Source organism: Triturus cristatus, chromosome 12, assembly GCF_964204655.1.
Source record: "Triturus cristatus chromosome 12, aTriCri1.1, whole genome shotgun sequence".
In the NCBI taxonomy this organism is placed as follows: Eukaryota; Metazoa; Chordata; class Amphibia; order Caudata; family Salamandridae; genus Triturus; species Triturus cristatus.
The window spans coordinates 399,452,078-399,465,487 of NC_140595.1; the positions used below are offsets into that span (position 1 = coordinate 399,452,078).

Consider the following 13,410-nt stretch of genomic DNA (forward strand, 5'->3'; position numbering starts at 1 on the left):
TTTCAGACAGGGTGGAGAGGATTTTAAAAGTTGATTTTAATGTTTGTAATTATGTTAGTTTTTCTTTAAATTAATACTTTTATTTATTTAAATATTATGCTTTTGTAGTAATTTATTTTAAAGCATATATTTTTATTTTATGTCTGAAAGTTACAAATTCATTTATTCATATTTGTTTAGATTTTATAAGTATATTTTTTAACTTGTAATGTTTTTAAAGTTAATATATATTTTAAAGTTAATATAATGTTTAATTCTTAAAATGCAATTTTATCTCATTTTTTTTTTTTAAAGTCCTCATATCACCATGGCATTCTGCAAGTCTTGGACCGTTTTTAGCTCCCTTATTTGTCTCATTGTCCGTTGCATTCACTCGCCCGAGCCTCCAAAGCTTTTATCGCATCCATAAGGGGAATAACCTCCCAAGGTACCATGATCTGGTGTAAGCATAGGACTATTGATAGATTTGTCCTATTCAGACACAGCCCTACTTTGTACCACAGTGCTAATTTGCCCACTGTATAAAGTCCTGCCAGATTTCCCCCAACCATCGTGGATTGCATTCGGTATCCATTTTGCTGGTCCACTTAACCACTTTTAACCATCCTGTAGGATGTGAGGGCACGGGGTCTGTCCAATGTTTACCTATCTCACGTCTGGCCAGAAGCAATAGATAGAATATCAAGCACCTTTGCTTAATGTTCAAAGTAATATGTAAATTGTTATCCACCTCTAGGAGTACTAATGCCACCGTCAAGGTTATGGGTTCTCCTAAGATGTCTCTTATAGTAGTTTCTACAATCCTCCAGTATTCTTTTATTGCGGGCATGTAAAAATAATATGTATATCATTGGCTTTTGGAAGATTGCATCTGTTGCATCTGGGGACTGGCTATAACACAAACTTAGACACGCTTTCAGGAGTCCAATACAGCCAACGTATTACAAAGAAGTGATGTATTTTGAAGATTGTAGGTGTGACTATTGAGTATAATAATTTTAATGATTCCGTCCATAGCAGGTGTAAATTCTCTTACTGGAATGTGTCCCGCCAGAATGCTTGATGAGTCTCCAGTTTCTTTTCCTCTGCTTCTAGGACTTGCCCATACCACTTTGAAACGTCTTTACTTTTTACACTAACATCCTGGAGGATGACCTCAAAGTCCAATAATCCACCTGTCTCCTAGAAGGTTGTTGAAAACCATGACGTAAGCTGGACATATTTAAATCTAGACAGTCTATTGCCAGTTTTCGCACTCAGCACCTCCCAAGGCAACAATTCACCTGCTGATATCAGGTCACCCCATTTGGACAGCCCTGCTTGCTTTAAAGGAAGAGACATTCCAGTGTCCCTGGGGAAACTCATATGGGTGCAAATTCCGAGTAGTACCCTATTTTTAACATCTTCCTCACTGCGCTCCAGAGAGTTAATGCTGCTTTTAGGACCTTCAACTTTATTTTTTAAAGTACTCTTGGGCACCAAACGTGTATATATAAAGGATTCTGTCCCAATCATTTCCCCTAATAAACCTCCTCAAGTGGAATAATCGGGCTCCCCAATAAGCATTCAGAGGTTTTTGAATTGAAATGCCATACAATAGAGATTTAGGTGTGGCAGGGCCAAGTTGCCCTTCAGAAGACGCCGCCTTAGCTTTTTCCATGCGAGCTGTACTCCGTGGGAAGCCCATATAAAACTAGGTAATTTCCTCTGTATTTTGTTGATTATTTCCTCGAGGAATTTAAGTGGAATGCAATTAAATAAATATGCCCGCTTCGGAAGAATAGACATTTTTACTAAATTGACCCTGCCGTAGATGATTAAAGGAAGGTTCTTCCACCTGGACAATGACTGATTAACCTACTTGGCCACCCTCTTTAGGTTTCGCAATAGAATCTCGTCAATTTAGTTGACCATGATAATCCCTAGGCATTTTGTCTCTGCACACACCCTACCTCCCCAACCCTCCAGATTCCAACTCATCACCTCTTTCTTGGAGATATTTACTGAATATCATGATATCTCCCCGAATTCTTTCGTTAACTGCTCCACCATTGGTAGTGTTCAGGTCGGACCTGCGGTGTAAATGATCAAATCATCTGCATATAATGCTATTTTACTGTGACAGGGGAGTGAGTGAATAGGGATTATCTCATTGTCTTTCCTCAAAAGATGTGCCAGAGGTTCGATATAAATGTCGAATAGAAGGGGAGACAAAGGGCAACCCTGCCTCGTACCTCTATAGATATTAAAGCTCTTCCTCAGGGAGCCATTTAAAAGGATTTTAGCCGTAGGGAATTCATATTATTTTTTAAGTGCCATAATATAGCCTGGGCCAAAGCCCATTGATTCCAAAACTGCCCAGAGGAATGCCCAACTAACACTATTGAATGCCTTGGCAGCGTTGATGGTAATCACAGCCAAGGGGATCGAGCGTGCAATTGCTAAATGTATAGATCAAATTAGTGATAGTGTTAGTTCTTGAATTTGTCTTTTCGGGACAAACCCCTTCTGGTCTGTATGTTTCCATTGAGGGGCCACCTTTTCCATTCTCCCTGCCAAAATGCCAGTATAGATGTTATAGTCTACATTTAACAGGGAGATAGGCCAATATGAATCGGCTCTCCTCTGATCTTTTGCGCATTTTAAAATCAATGCTATTATGGTTTCCCTCCATGACCATGCGATCTGCTCTTCCCCCTTGTAAACTGAATTGAATAACAACTTCATTTCCAAGACTATTTAGTCAGTAATTAAATCAGGCCTGGGCGTAGTGGGGCTACGTGGAGCAGTGCGTAGTGTGGCAAAATCTACGCACACTCGCGCGCTCCGCGTAGCCCCACTACGCGCCGCCTCCCACCCGCCCTAATTTAAAAATTATTTAAAGAAGGTTAAAAGTAAATATAAACCTCCTTACCTTCAGCGCGGCGTCCCGGGGCTCCCTCTTCTTTCTGACGGTAACTTCTTCACGCAAATGCACATGCGTGGGCGTCCGCGCATGCGCATTTGCATGAAGAAGTTACCGTCAGCAAGAAGAGGGAGCCCCGGGACGCCGCGCTGAAGGTAAGGAGGTTTATTTACCTTTAACCTTCTTTAAATTATTTTAAAACTCGGGCGGGAGGCGGGTGGCGGGCAGCTCTGCTTCACTACGGTGTGTGCGTAGCGCTGCCTGCTACGCCTACTTCATAAACGGTGAAGCAGGCAGCGCTACGTGCACTCCGTGGGCGAAGCGGAGCATGACGCCCAGGGTTAAATTAAATTATATACCTCACCCGGCAGTGAGTCTGGGCCCGCTGCCTTGCCATTCTTTAAATGCAAAAGCTCCTCTCTTATTTCTCCCTCGGTGATTCGGGCGTCCATTATCTTCCTACCCTCCGTTGTAAGCGCTGGAATTCTTAGATTGTCTAACCACAGCTTTAGGCTCCCCTGATCGCACTTCATCCATATATAATTCAGAGAAAATTGAGACCAGGCCAGCCTGCATTTCCTCTTCCTTATTCAGAATCTCGCCCTGAGGGTTGATGATCAATTCCCCAATATAATTTCATGACCTCGCAGCCCTCGACTTCCATGCTAACAATGCTCCAGCCTTTTTTCCTTATTCAAATTGTTGCATGCGTCCCACTGCCCGCCTCTCACGGCACTTTGCGTCTAAATTAATCTTGTAATTTAGTCTTGCTTACTCCAGCTGTTTCATTCTCTGTATCCTGGTTGGACCCTGTCATTTGATGGAATTTGACCTCTAACAATCCCACATTGTCCTCCAACCTTCTTAATTTAGCTCCATTGAGCGTGTTCTTATGAGTGACCTGGCTTTGTAAAACCCCTTGTGTATATGCCTTGAGGTTATCCCAGATTACTCCAATGGAGGATGAGTGAGCATTATCCAGGACAAACTCCTTTATTCTTTTTTTCAGCAGGGTAGACACATCTAGGTCTGATAAGATGGACCTTTTCAAAGTCCATCTCACGTTATGGCTTGCTCTTACCCCCGTTAAAGTTACATAGACCGCAGCGTGGTCTGAGATATGCCCCGGCAGTATATTAACCTCTTTTAATCTCCCTGCCTAAACTCTATCAACTGATAGGTAATCGAGCCTCGAAAAATGGCTATATATGTTGCTGTGGAAGGTGTAGCCCCTCTTTTGCCCCATTAGATATCTCCATGTGTCGACCAAGCCCATTTCATTTAACATCTGTTTCCAACTCTGCCTTCTCCTTGGTGCTTGAGCTTGGCCTCCCCTCCTACTAGTAGATCTATCTAAAGTTGGATCTAATAGGGTTTTGAAATTGCCCCCAATAATTATGCAGATGGTTACCCCTACAAGTGTCAATTGTAAATCTACAATGTGCTGGAGGTCGTCCACATTGGGGCCTAAAAAGCCACACGTACAAACTCTGTACTGGAACACCTAAGAGTCACTAAAACCCACCTCCCAGAACTATCTGTTTTAGAAGAGATCAGCTCGACTCCCAATCCCCTCCTAACCAATACCGCCACCCCTTTAGAGTAGTCTACTTGATCGGAGACAACGTAGCTCTCAATCCATCTTAACTTTGTGTAAAGTTCTCGGCTTTCACTTGCAGTTAAATGGGTTTCTTGTAGGATGACTACCTGGGCTTTAGAATCATCTATATATTTCATCGTCAGCCTCTGCCTGCTTTCTGATCTAAGACCATTTACGTTCCAAGTCAGAACTTGTAACATATTGTCATCTCCTCCCATCTCTATAGTATTCTTTTTCAGTAATGTCTCAAGACCAAAAGAATATTGATACAGATACTGAGGACTTATTTTTTTGATTGTTATTTTCCCACTGCTCCCCACCCTGTGCTCTATCTCCCACCTCTAGCTACCCTTTCCCACCCATGGGAGCAATCCCTTGACTTTCAGGCATATACATGCCTATGAGACCTCTAGAGAGGATGAGAAATCTCCCTAAGCTATAACAATAACAGTGCTTCCCCTTTACCCCTCACCCCCCAACCACTCATCCGACATTCCTATGTTCCTGTGATTCCTTAACCTATAACCTATATCTTCATTTCTTAATTCGGGAACTGAACCCTCTTCTTTATAGTGTTGATTAAGCTGTCTCCTTCTTCAACTGTCCGGAAATTACACATCTGGTTGTCCCACATATCACAAAGCATCACCGGGAATTCCAATTGGGCTCTGGTTCCAAGTTTATTTAACTCCTCCATCCTTTTGCCTAGCTCCCATTGTTTCTGATCTGTTGCAGGACACACATCTGATAGAGAAAGTACAGTTTTGGGCTGTCCTTGGTACATTCCTCAAAGCCGCTGTCAAAATTGTTTCTTTGACCGTATATGAGAGAAAGTTTACAAAAAAAATTCTCAGCTTCTGTCTCTGCATATTACGTTTGAAAGGATCTTGATGAACTTGTTGCCTCTCATAATCTAAGTTGATATCTGGCCTATCTTTCAAAATGGTCTCCTTTAACAATTTAATTATAAAAGCATTGATGTTGGTCCCTTCTTCAGCTTCTGGAATATTTAAGACTCAAGTTGTTTCTCCTGGAATGATTCTCTGTTCTTTCCAAATCTTCCCGAGTCCTATATTTTCCTTAACTAGCGCTCCCATCCCATCAGTTTTTTTTAGTGCTGTCTTTCCTCATCGCCCTACTTATTCCTCCAATGTGCCTGTATGCGCCACAACATCGTCAAGTTTCTGTGCCAGAGCCGTGCAGGAGGCTTGTATGTCTACTTGGTTGGTTTCCGATGTTTTAAACCTATTTCTGGTTTCGGAGTGCAGATTCAGTCCCCATGTCTCCGCTACAGGATGGTCTTCATTGCTTGGCCTTCCCTTACCGTCGACCTTATCTCTTACTTCCAGAGCGCTGAACCTATTCTGTGTTGATATCTGGAATGTGCCCCCAGCCGCTACTCCACATCCACTAGTCGCCTCAACACACCCCCGTAACCTCCCGGGCTATAATAACCTCAGCTGGGGCAGCATTAACCTCCCCCATCTCAGACTTCTTTTGGGACATAGTTGCTGGTTTCCCACCCTCTCTCTCTGAAGTTGTTGAATGAGTCAAAACCTTACAGAATGTTTTGAGGGAGGGGTGACCCTGACCCTGAGGGTTTGAGATTTTTTTCCCCTTCCACGAGTACTCTTCCCCAATTGCCTTGCTGACTTCCCTGCTCTCACCAGTTTCGTTGGGACTAAGCCCCCTGCTTTATTAACAACTGTATCACTGGGGCCCTCTGAGGCTAACGGTAATTGTAAATCTAAACTTGCCCCAACCAATTTCCCAACAGCCCAGGTGCGCAAGGTGTACCTGGATATCTTATCTGGAAAGGCACCTGTTTTCTCCAACGATGGTGTACTGTTCTCCATAGGAGCACTCTGCTGTGGTTGCAAACCTCCTTGACCGCTTTTACAGCCTCACCGGCCTTTATTCACATGCTGGAAGGCTACAGCCGAGCTAACATCCAGCACCCCCTTTGTATTGCTTTGTCCACCTTTTTTATCCTCCAATCAACTTGTGCTGCCTCTGCCGCTATGCGAAAGGGCTTGCGCCGCCCATGAGCGTTGCTGCTGCACCGCAGCTCTCTTCCACGAACCTTCGCCATACCCCAACTGGCACTGCATCAATTTAATTCTGCCAATGCTCGGTGAGTTATTGGCCGCTATCTGTTGTACATACTAGGTGCGGCAGCAGGGGGGGGAGCCACGTGCCTACGCACCCATCCTCCTCGTCTCTCTGGCAGTCCGCGATAGTTTACCACGTGGCCGCCATGTTCCCCTGTAAGTCTGCTCCAAAAATGCAACATTCTTTGATACATTTTATGATGATATAGCCGTATTCCCGATTTTTGTACTCGATATTTTGGAGTTTATGTAAATTCAATATTTGTGTCCTCAATATTTTTCTTGCCGATATTTTTGTAGTCAAATTTTTTTGTCTGTAATATTCTATCTTACAGCTGGCACAAAAAAGTATGCACTCATTGTCATTGTAACCTCTATTCTGATTGCATAGGACTCTTAAAACCTTTTCGATTGGATTTGTACTAGCACAATACATAAATCAATAGAAGAGGTTAGCTGATATTTTAAATATGTATCATATCTTCTTGTGATTTAATTAAAATTGATCCATAAAGGCGTGGGTCAAACTTAGCAGGATGAGTATCTTGGGTTTGTTCAGCTTTGATAGTTGGTGCCACTCCGAGAGAAGCTGCTTCTATTTAAATTTCTAAAATATTTTAATTGATTGTATCATAATCAGATACATATTTACCAATATGTACTTGCTTTTCTACTAAGGGCCTGTGGCTGTTTTAACATTTTGTTGCCCAGTTGTTTAAACACTGAATTATTTCTAATTACTTCTTTTTCCTTTTAGGGACTTTGTGACAGCATTTATTCAATTTAAAAAGCCAATCGTTGTTGCTATTAATGGACCTGCCCTTGGACTGGGAGCGTCAATTTTGCCACTATGTGATATAGTGTGGGCAAGTGAGAAGGCCTGGTTTCAAACACCATATGCAACCATTCGACTTACACCAGCTGGATGTTCGTCTTACACATTTCCACAGATTCTGGGTGTTGCTCTGGTAAGCAAAGTGTCTACAGACGTCCACATTTTTTATAACATGAGGAATCTTAGGATTTGAATGGAATGCAGCAGCTACAAAAGTTGTGTACACATTTACTGTAATACTTCTATCGTTACTGTTTTAACTGAGGAATCTAGGTCTCTCTAAGTCCATGTGGGCATCCTGATACACCACAGACTCGATAGAATTGCATTCAAAATATTTTTTTTTGCATATTTATAGTCCCTTGTTCCTCTTAACAATTGGTTTGAAGCATAGTGAAAGAAACCTGGTATGCCTGTAGAATTTTACAATCATATATTGATTAAGTACAGTTTCAACCCAGGTGAATAGTAGTTTTACATAAGTATATGTGTGTGTTTGTGTCATTTCTAATGGCATGAAGTGGGACTTTTACATACAGAAACCGTTTTTGGTTGATTTAGGAAGAACTAAGTCCCACGGATAATGGTGGTTTGAAAAATTGTCACTGATTAGTTACTGTCCTTTAGTTCTGTTTGTCTGACTTCATTATTATCCATAAGTCTCTCTTTGTTTTCTACAAATAATCGACTATCAATACTCTAAACTGGGTTTAGGACAAAACATGGAACAATTGATAATTTAACCGCCCTCCAGATAATAAATTCAAATTATTCTGAAATTAGAGGAGGAAGGGTGTATACAGCTTTTATTGATTTCTCCACAGCATTTGACAAAGCAGATCGTCCTTTGCTATGGCGCATGCTTTTAAATTTAGGTATGCCGGGCACCTTTTTGGAGTTAGTTCGTGCCCTCCATATGGATACTTAGTGTAGAGTCCTAATAGGAGGGGAAAGAGGTATTTCACAAGCTGTCCCCACCGTAAATGGTTTAAAACAAGGATTTTTATTGGCGCCCCTGCTTTTCTCTTTATCTATGTCAAATCTCCCTCATTATTTGGCCCAAAGTGAGGGTATTGCCGCAGTAATTGGGGGGAAAACAATTGTGCATGTACTCTATGCAGATGACATAATAATTTTGGATTTAACGCCTAGGGGATTAAATAGTTGTCTGCAGGCACTTCATAAATTTGCTGAGGCTCACCTTCTAAAGAATAATGTATCAAAAAACATAATTATGTGTATGCATGGAAGAAAGAAGCTGAACTATGGAAATTTTGTATGGTTAGTAGGTGGCCAAAAATTGGAACTCGTAAAATGATATACCTTTTTAGGAAAAATAGTGTGTGGCAACCTAAGCGATAAAGCCTACATCCAAAATAATATCTCTAAAGCCACCACTCGGGGGGGGGGGGGGGGGGGGGAAGAAAGCTTAGGTTCCTTGTATAAGTCTACCGGAAAAGGACTTCCTGCACTTTTATTGGAGGTGTTTCGTGCAAAAATCCCCATCTCCCTGCTGTATGGTATGGTATGGAATTGATTGATGTAGAGAAATGCAACTTCTAAATGCAACGGAAGGTCGAATTTTAAGAAGTTTAGTCTCAGTTAATTCGGCATGTTCTGCGACCGCCCTCAAGTTAGAATTTGAATTGAGAAGTACCCGGGCACAGGGTCTTGCGGGGATAGTGCGTTGGATCTTAGGTCTGGTAAAGAGTGATAATGGGACACTAAGATTTTTACTTTGGAAAGAAATGTTAGAATGTTTAAAAGAACAGTCATTCATTTTTAGACATTTTCGAACTGTGATTGATTTGCTGCAACTAGATCAGTCCCTGCTCTTTACCTTATCACCATATCAATTTAGGGCCACCCTGAAACAGGCCACTTGGGTTTCACAAGGGATAGGTAAGCTTGCACTTTAAAGATGGGTATACATCCGGTCATTGATTCCTGCACAATAAATAAAGAATAAGCATATATTTCTTGGGACTTGCCACAGGGTGTGCACCGTTTTTGGCTATTATTGAGGCAGGGTATGCTCCCTTTAAATCCTTTATTGGCAAAATGGTATGGTTCATCACCGATTTGTAATTTGTGCAATAATGGCCTGCAAGAAGTTAATAATTTTGAGCGGCCCTCATCATGCAGCTGTAGCCACATTAAGGGTATACAGGGAACTGCCCGCCCTGTTTGATATAGAGGGTATTTTAATCCAGTTTATTTTGTTTTCACGTGCACCCTATTTTTAATGTTCTGGTCCTGAAGAAGCGCCAACGACCCTTATGGAGACGCAGGCGTGAAACATGTCGACCTATGACCTTTTAAAAACCCAGGCAGAATGTGCTTCTGGGGCACTTATAATTTTTTTTTAACTTTTTGGTTTGTTAGGGGTAGACATTTCTATTTTCGCTGCATGTTCACCCCTAACTTACTTTTTCACTTTATTGCACGCACTGGTTTATCCCTCTTTGGACCCATACCCCGCACACCCACATGCATCATCCGGCAGTCCTTGAAAATATCTCCGCCAAAGTGACCCTTTGGGGAACTCGCAGGGGATTGCAGCGCCAGCCCTACGAGGAGCAACTGCCCGATGATGAAGCATGACACCCTTTGGGGTGTGTTAGGGCATCAGAGGACAATAAGTGATTTTCCATCTTTCTATTGGGTCCCCTCTTACCTAGGATGTCTTCTTTTGACCTTTCTATCTTTCCTTTTCTTTTTTAATGTAAACATGGGTGACTTTTTGCACCCTCACGCTTGGGTGACTGTTTGCACCCTGCGATAGGAACAGTGATCCAATCATTGACTGACAACACTACACCAGCATTGGTTCACTTTTTTGCATTACTCAAAGTTTTTTTGTCCCCTTTCTTTCTACCATTCATAGTAAGACAGTTATCCCAGGTTGAGCAACTCAGTTGTGCCCCCCCTGAGTGGAAGCCAATTTGCGGGCATGCACAGTGATCTGACCTTTGTGTACCCTCTGCTTTGCATCTTTTCAGTCTTATTTGTCTTGAAAAGATTCCACCCACAATGGTGACCTCGACATTTGCAGAGCATGATCTTATATTTGTGATGTCTTCAATCAAAATCAACTCTTAAAATCCAGTTGCTAAACCTATCAATGTTTTTAGTTATTTCTCTGTAATTATAAGCCATTTAGGTGGATTAGTTAGCCATTTACAGCAGTGTTGTCAGAGGAGGCACAGACATTTCATGATTCTGTGTGTATTTCTCTATCGGACCCATGATCTGACAAAACCACAGCAGAAACCAGGACAAGTCTTCATAGAGTAGGGGATTCAGTTCATTAAAACTATATCCTAAGAATTCATGTGAACATGCAAAGGTCATGGATTATCTTTGTTTGAGTATTTATTAACACTTTAAGTGTGGTTTACATCTGTTGCATACCTCCAAAATTATTAGGAAATTTCACAACATTTCTCTTACTTTGTTCTGTTCTGAGATGCTTTTTTTTTTAATGAAGACCACCTGACAAACAATTTTGAATCCTAGAAGGAATTCTTTGTAGTCAAAATTGAAAGATGACTGGAACACCCCTTACAAGAATCCTACTGGTGGAAAGAGTTAGCTTCACATTTAGATAATGCAAAAATTTAAAAAGCAGCCAGGAAGAGGCGGGAAAAAATGAAATAAAGATAGTGCCCAGACTGGTGTCACAAAGGGCTATGCAATTATCTGAAAGTTGATTTAGTACCAAGAAGTCATTTGAAAGGTATGCCTTTTGCCAGACTGTGGAAGCTGGTAATTGCGACCAGCTTTCCAACGCTTCACATTAGACATGGTGATATTTAAACTATTGTCTAAAGATTCATCAGTTACCTAATTGAGAAATGTGTGGAAATAATGCAATCCGATATTTATTTCTACAACCCCATCTCTGATCGCACATTATCCTAAGATGAAGCTTGAGAATTATAGACATGAAACGATTTTAAGTAGTGCATTTTTCTACACTGTGAATCCTGTCTGCATTGTTATACTTAAATAATCTGCTAAACTGTTTTGCTTGAAGAAAAACAAATGCCACATTTCCAGACTTCAATTGTCCTCTTCTTTATTTTGACAGTTCAACAGGGAAGATATGCACTTTCTGGACAAATATTTGATAGGTATATGTGTATACTACAAATACAAATCTCCAATAATCTAAAGCACTCCGTTCTTTTTAAGTTTAGCAAGTTAGGCTCCTCCTTAAATGAACAGACATCATTGTTTTGTTTTAGGTATGGCTTGGAGCAAAGCTGTCTACAAGACCTACTGGTACCAAAAATACATAATGGGTGTTTGCTCTGCTCAGAGAAGATCTCTCTCGCCTCATGTTATTGGCTGTTTGATTCATTATGCTGTTTCCAACTGAGTGTTTGCATTGTAATGCATTTGGGACTGTTTTCCATTTCTAAATATGCTGCATCATAGCACATGCATTTGTTTGTATCTCTCAGAAGCTTTGTTAATGCACAGAGAGCAAACCTTTTTTATTTTTTTTACATTGCTGGGGATTTAAATAGGCGACTGGTCTTGGGAAGGCTAAAAATAGATTTCTATGTAGCTACTTCGTCTAGGACCTGGAACCCACATGGCTCCACTCAGGATAGACCTCAACTTGAATGCTATCAAGACAATATTAGCACTTAAACTGATTCTGTACTGGGTACAAATTTGGACAAAACCAGAGTTGGCCATCTACCTAATAGCCATGTATACAAATTGGTCGAGCAGTAGCTCGAAAAAGCTGCCATGTTTCAATCATATCGCAAGTACACAATTAGCCTTAGGTTGTGCAGAATTCTGGACTGATTCCAAGTTAATGACCCCCCCCCTAAAGTGCTCAAATAGTCAAGGCTAGTTAATGGGCCTGTATGAGAGCAAAGCAGGGTGGGTGCACTCATGACTCGCTTAATGTTCATCAAACCTATCACTCGGTTTGAACAATACATGGACTGGCCATTTCTGGAACTGAAAAGGTTGTTGTACGTAAGGTTTAGGCTAGGCAATTGCCAGTCAAGACCTTCACTAAAAACTGGACCAATAAAGCTGGGGTATCAGCTGCTTGCACTTATAACCAAGGGAGAGATGAAACTTTATTGCACTCTATGCTACTTTGCACCAAGTCCTTGCTTGCAAGAAGACTGTACTTGCGACTGCTTTTCATTAGATAAAATACAAGACACTGCAAGGCTGCTCTGTCCTCTTGCATCCGAGCTGAGTCTGATACATTCTTCATTACTGTGGCTACTTATTTCTACGCTGCCTGGAAAGTCACCAGAATTAAATCCAAGGATGAGCCGGCTCCTATTTGAGCCTGTAGGCCTCCTGTTTAGTATATATTTTCCTTATGGTTAAAGAAGGGAGAGTTAAGTTTCTTGTGAATCCCCCTTATATGGATTTGAGATTTCCCTGAATTTAGCTCAGTGTTCCCACATCTTTCTTTAGATAGCTCCCAGTTTCACCTGAGCAAGAGGGTCTCTCACTGATGATTTCACTGTATCTGCTGTGGAGGGTTAAGTATACCACGTTTTACCATTTGATAAATGGCACTTTTATTTGAACATGTGCACATCCACTTTACTACATTAGCATTTGAGATGGGACAGCAAAAAAGTTTGGGGACGACCTTGCATAGAGGTTGAAGTCCAACAACTAACAAGAAATAAGCCTGTTTATGCAATTGAGATTTAGCACACTTCTAGAAAAAATGGAAGATAGAAAGTTACCATAAGTTAAATTGCATAGAATCGGTAGCCACCATCCTGTAATGAGAGCTATGATATCTGCTTCATATGGCCAACAAGCACACAAATCTCAGCTCTGGTTTTCTTCAATCCAGATTTCAATGCATTACGGACTTAAGTTAAACCTCTCAAAGAGACTTGGAAGATCAGGAGAAAGGAAAACACTAAATTGCTGTTTGCCATACACTCATGCAACTGCA

At 41.3% G+C, this 13,410-nt stretch overlaps 1 protein-coding gene across 1 annotated transcript in view; it reads left to right on the plus strand.

Annotated features, from left to right (window-relative positions):
* The window catches only part of CDYL2 (chromodomain Y like 2), a 558,585-nt gene that overhangs the window by 483,574 nt on the left and 61,601 nt on the right, over nucleotides 1–13,410 (plus strand). Inside the window, exon 5 of the mRNA XM_085637362.1 lies at nucleotides 7,374–7,584. Within this exon, the coding sequence (XP_085493488.1) occupies nucleotides 7,374–7,584 (211 nt within the window). The remainder of the gene's footprint in view (nucleotides 1–7,373; nucleotides 7,585–13,410) is intronic.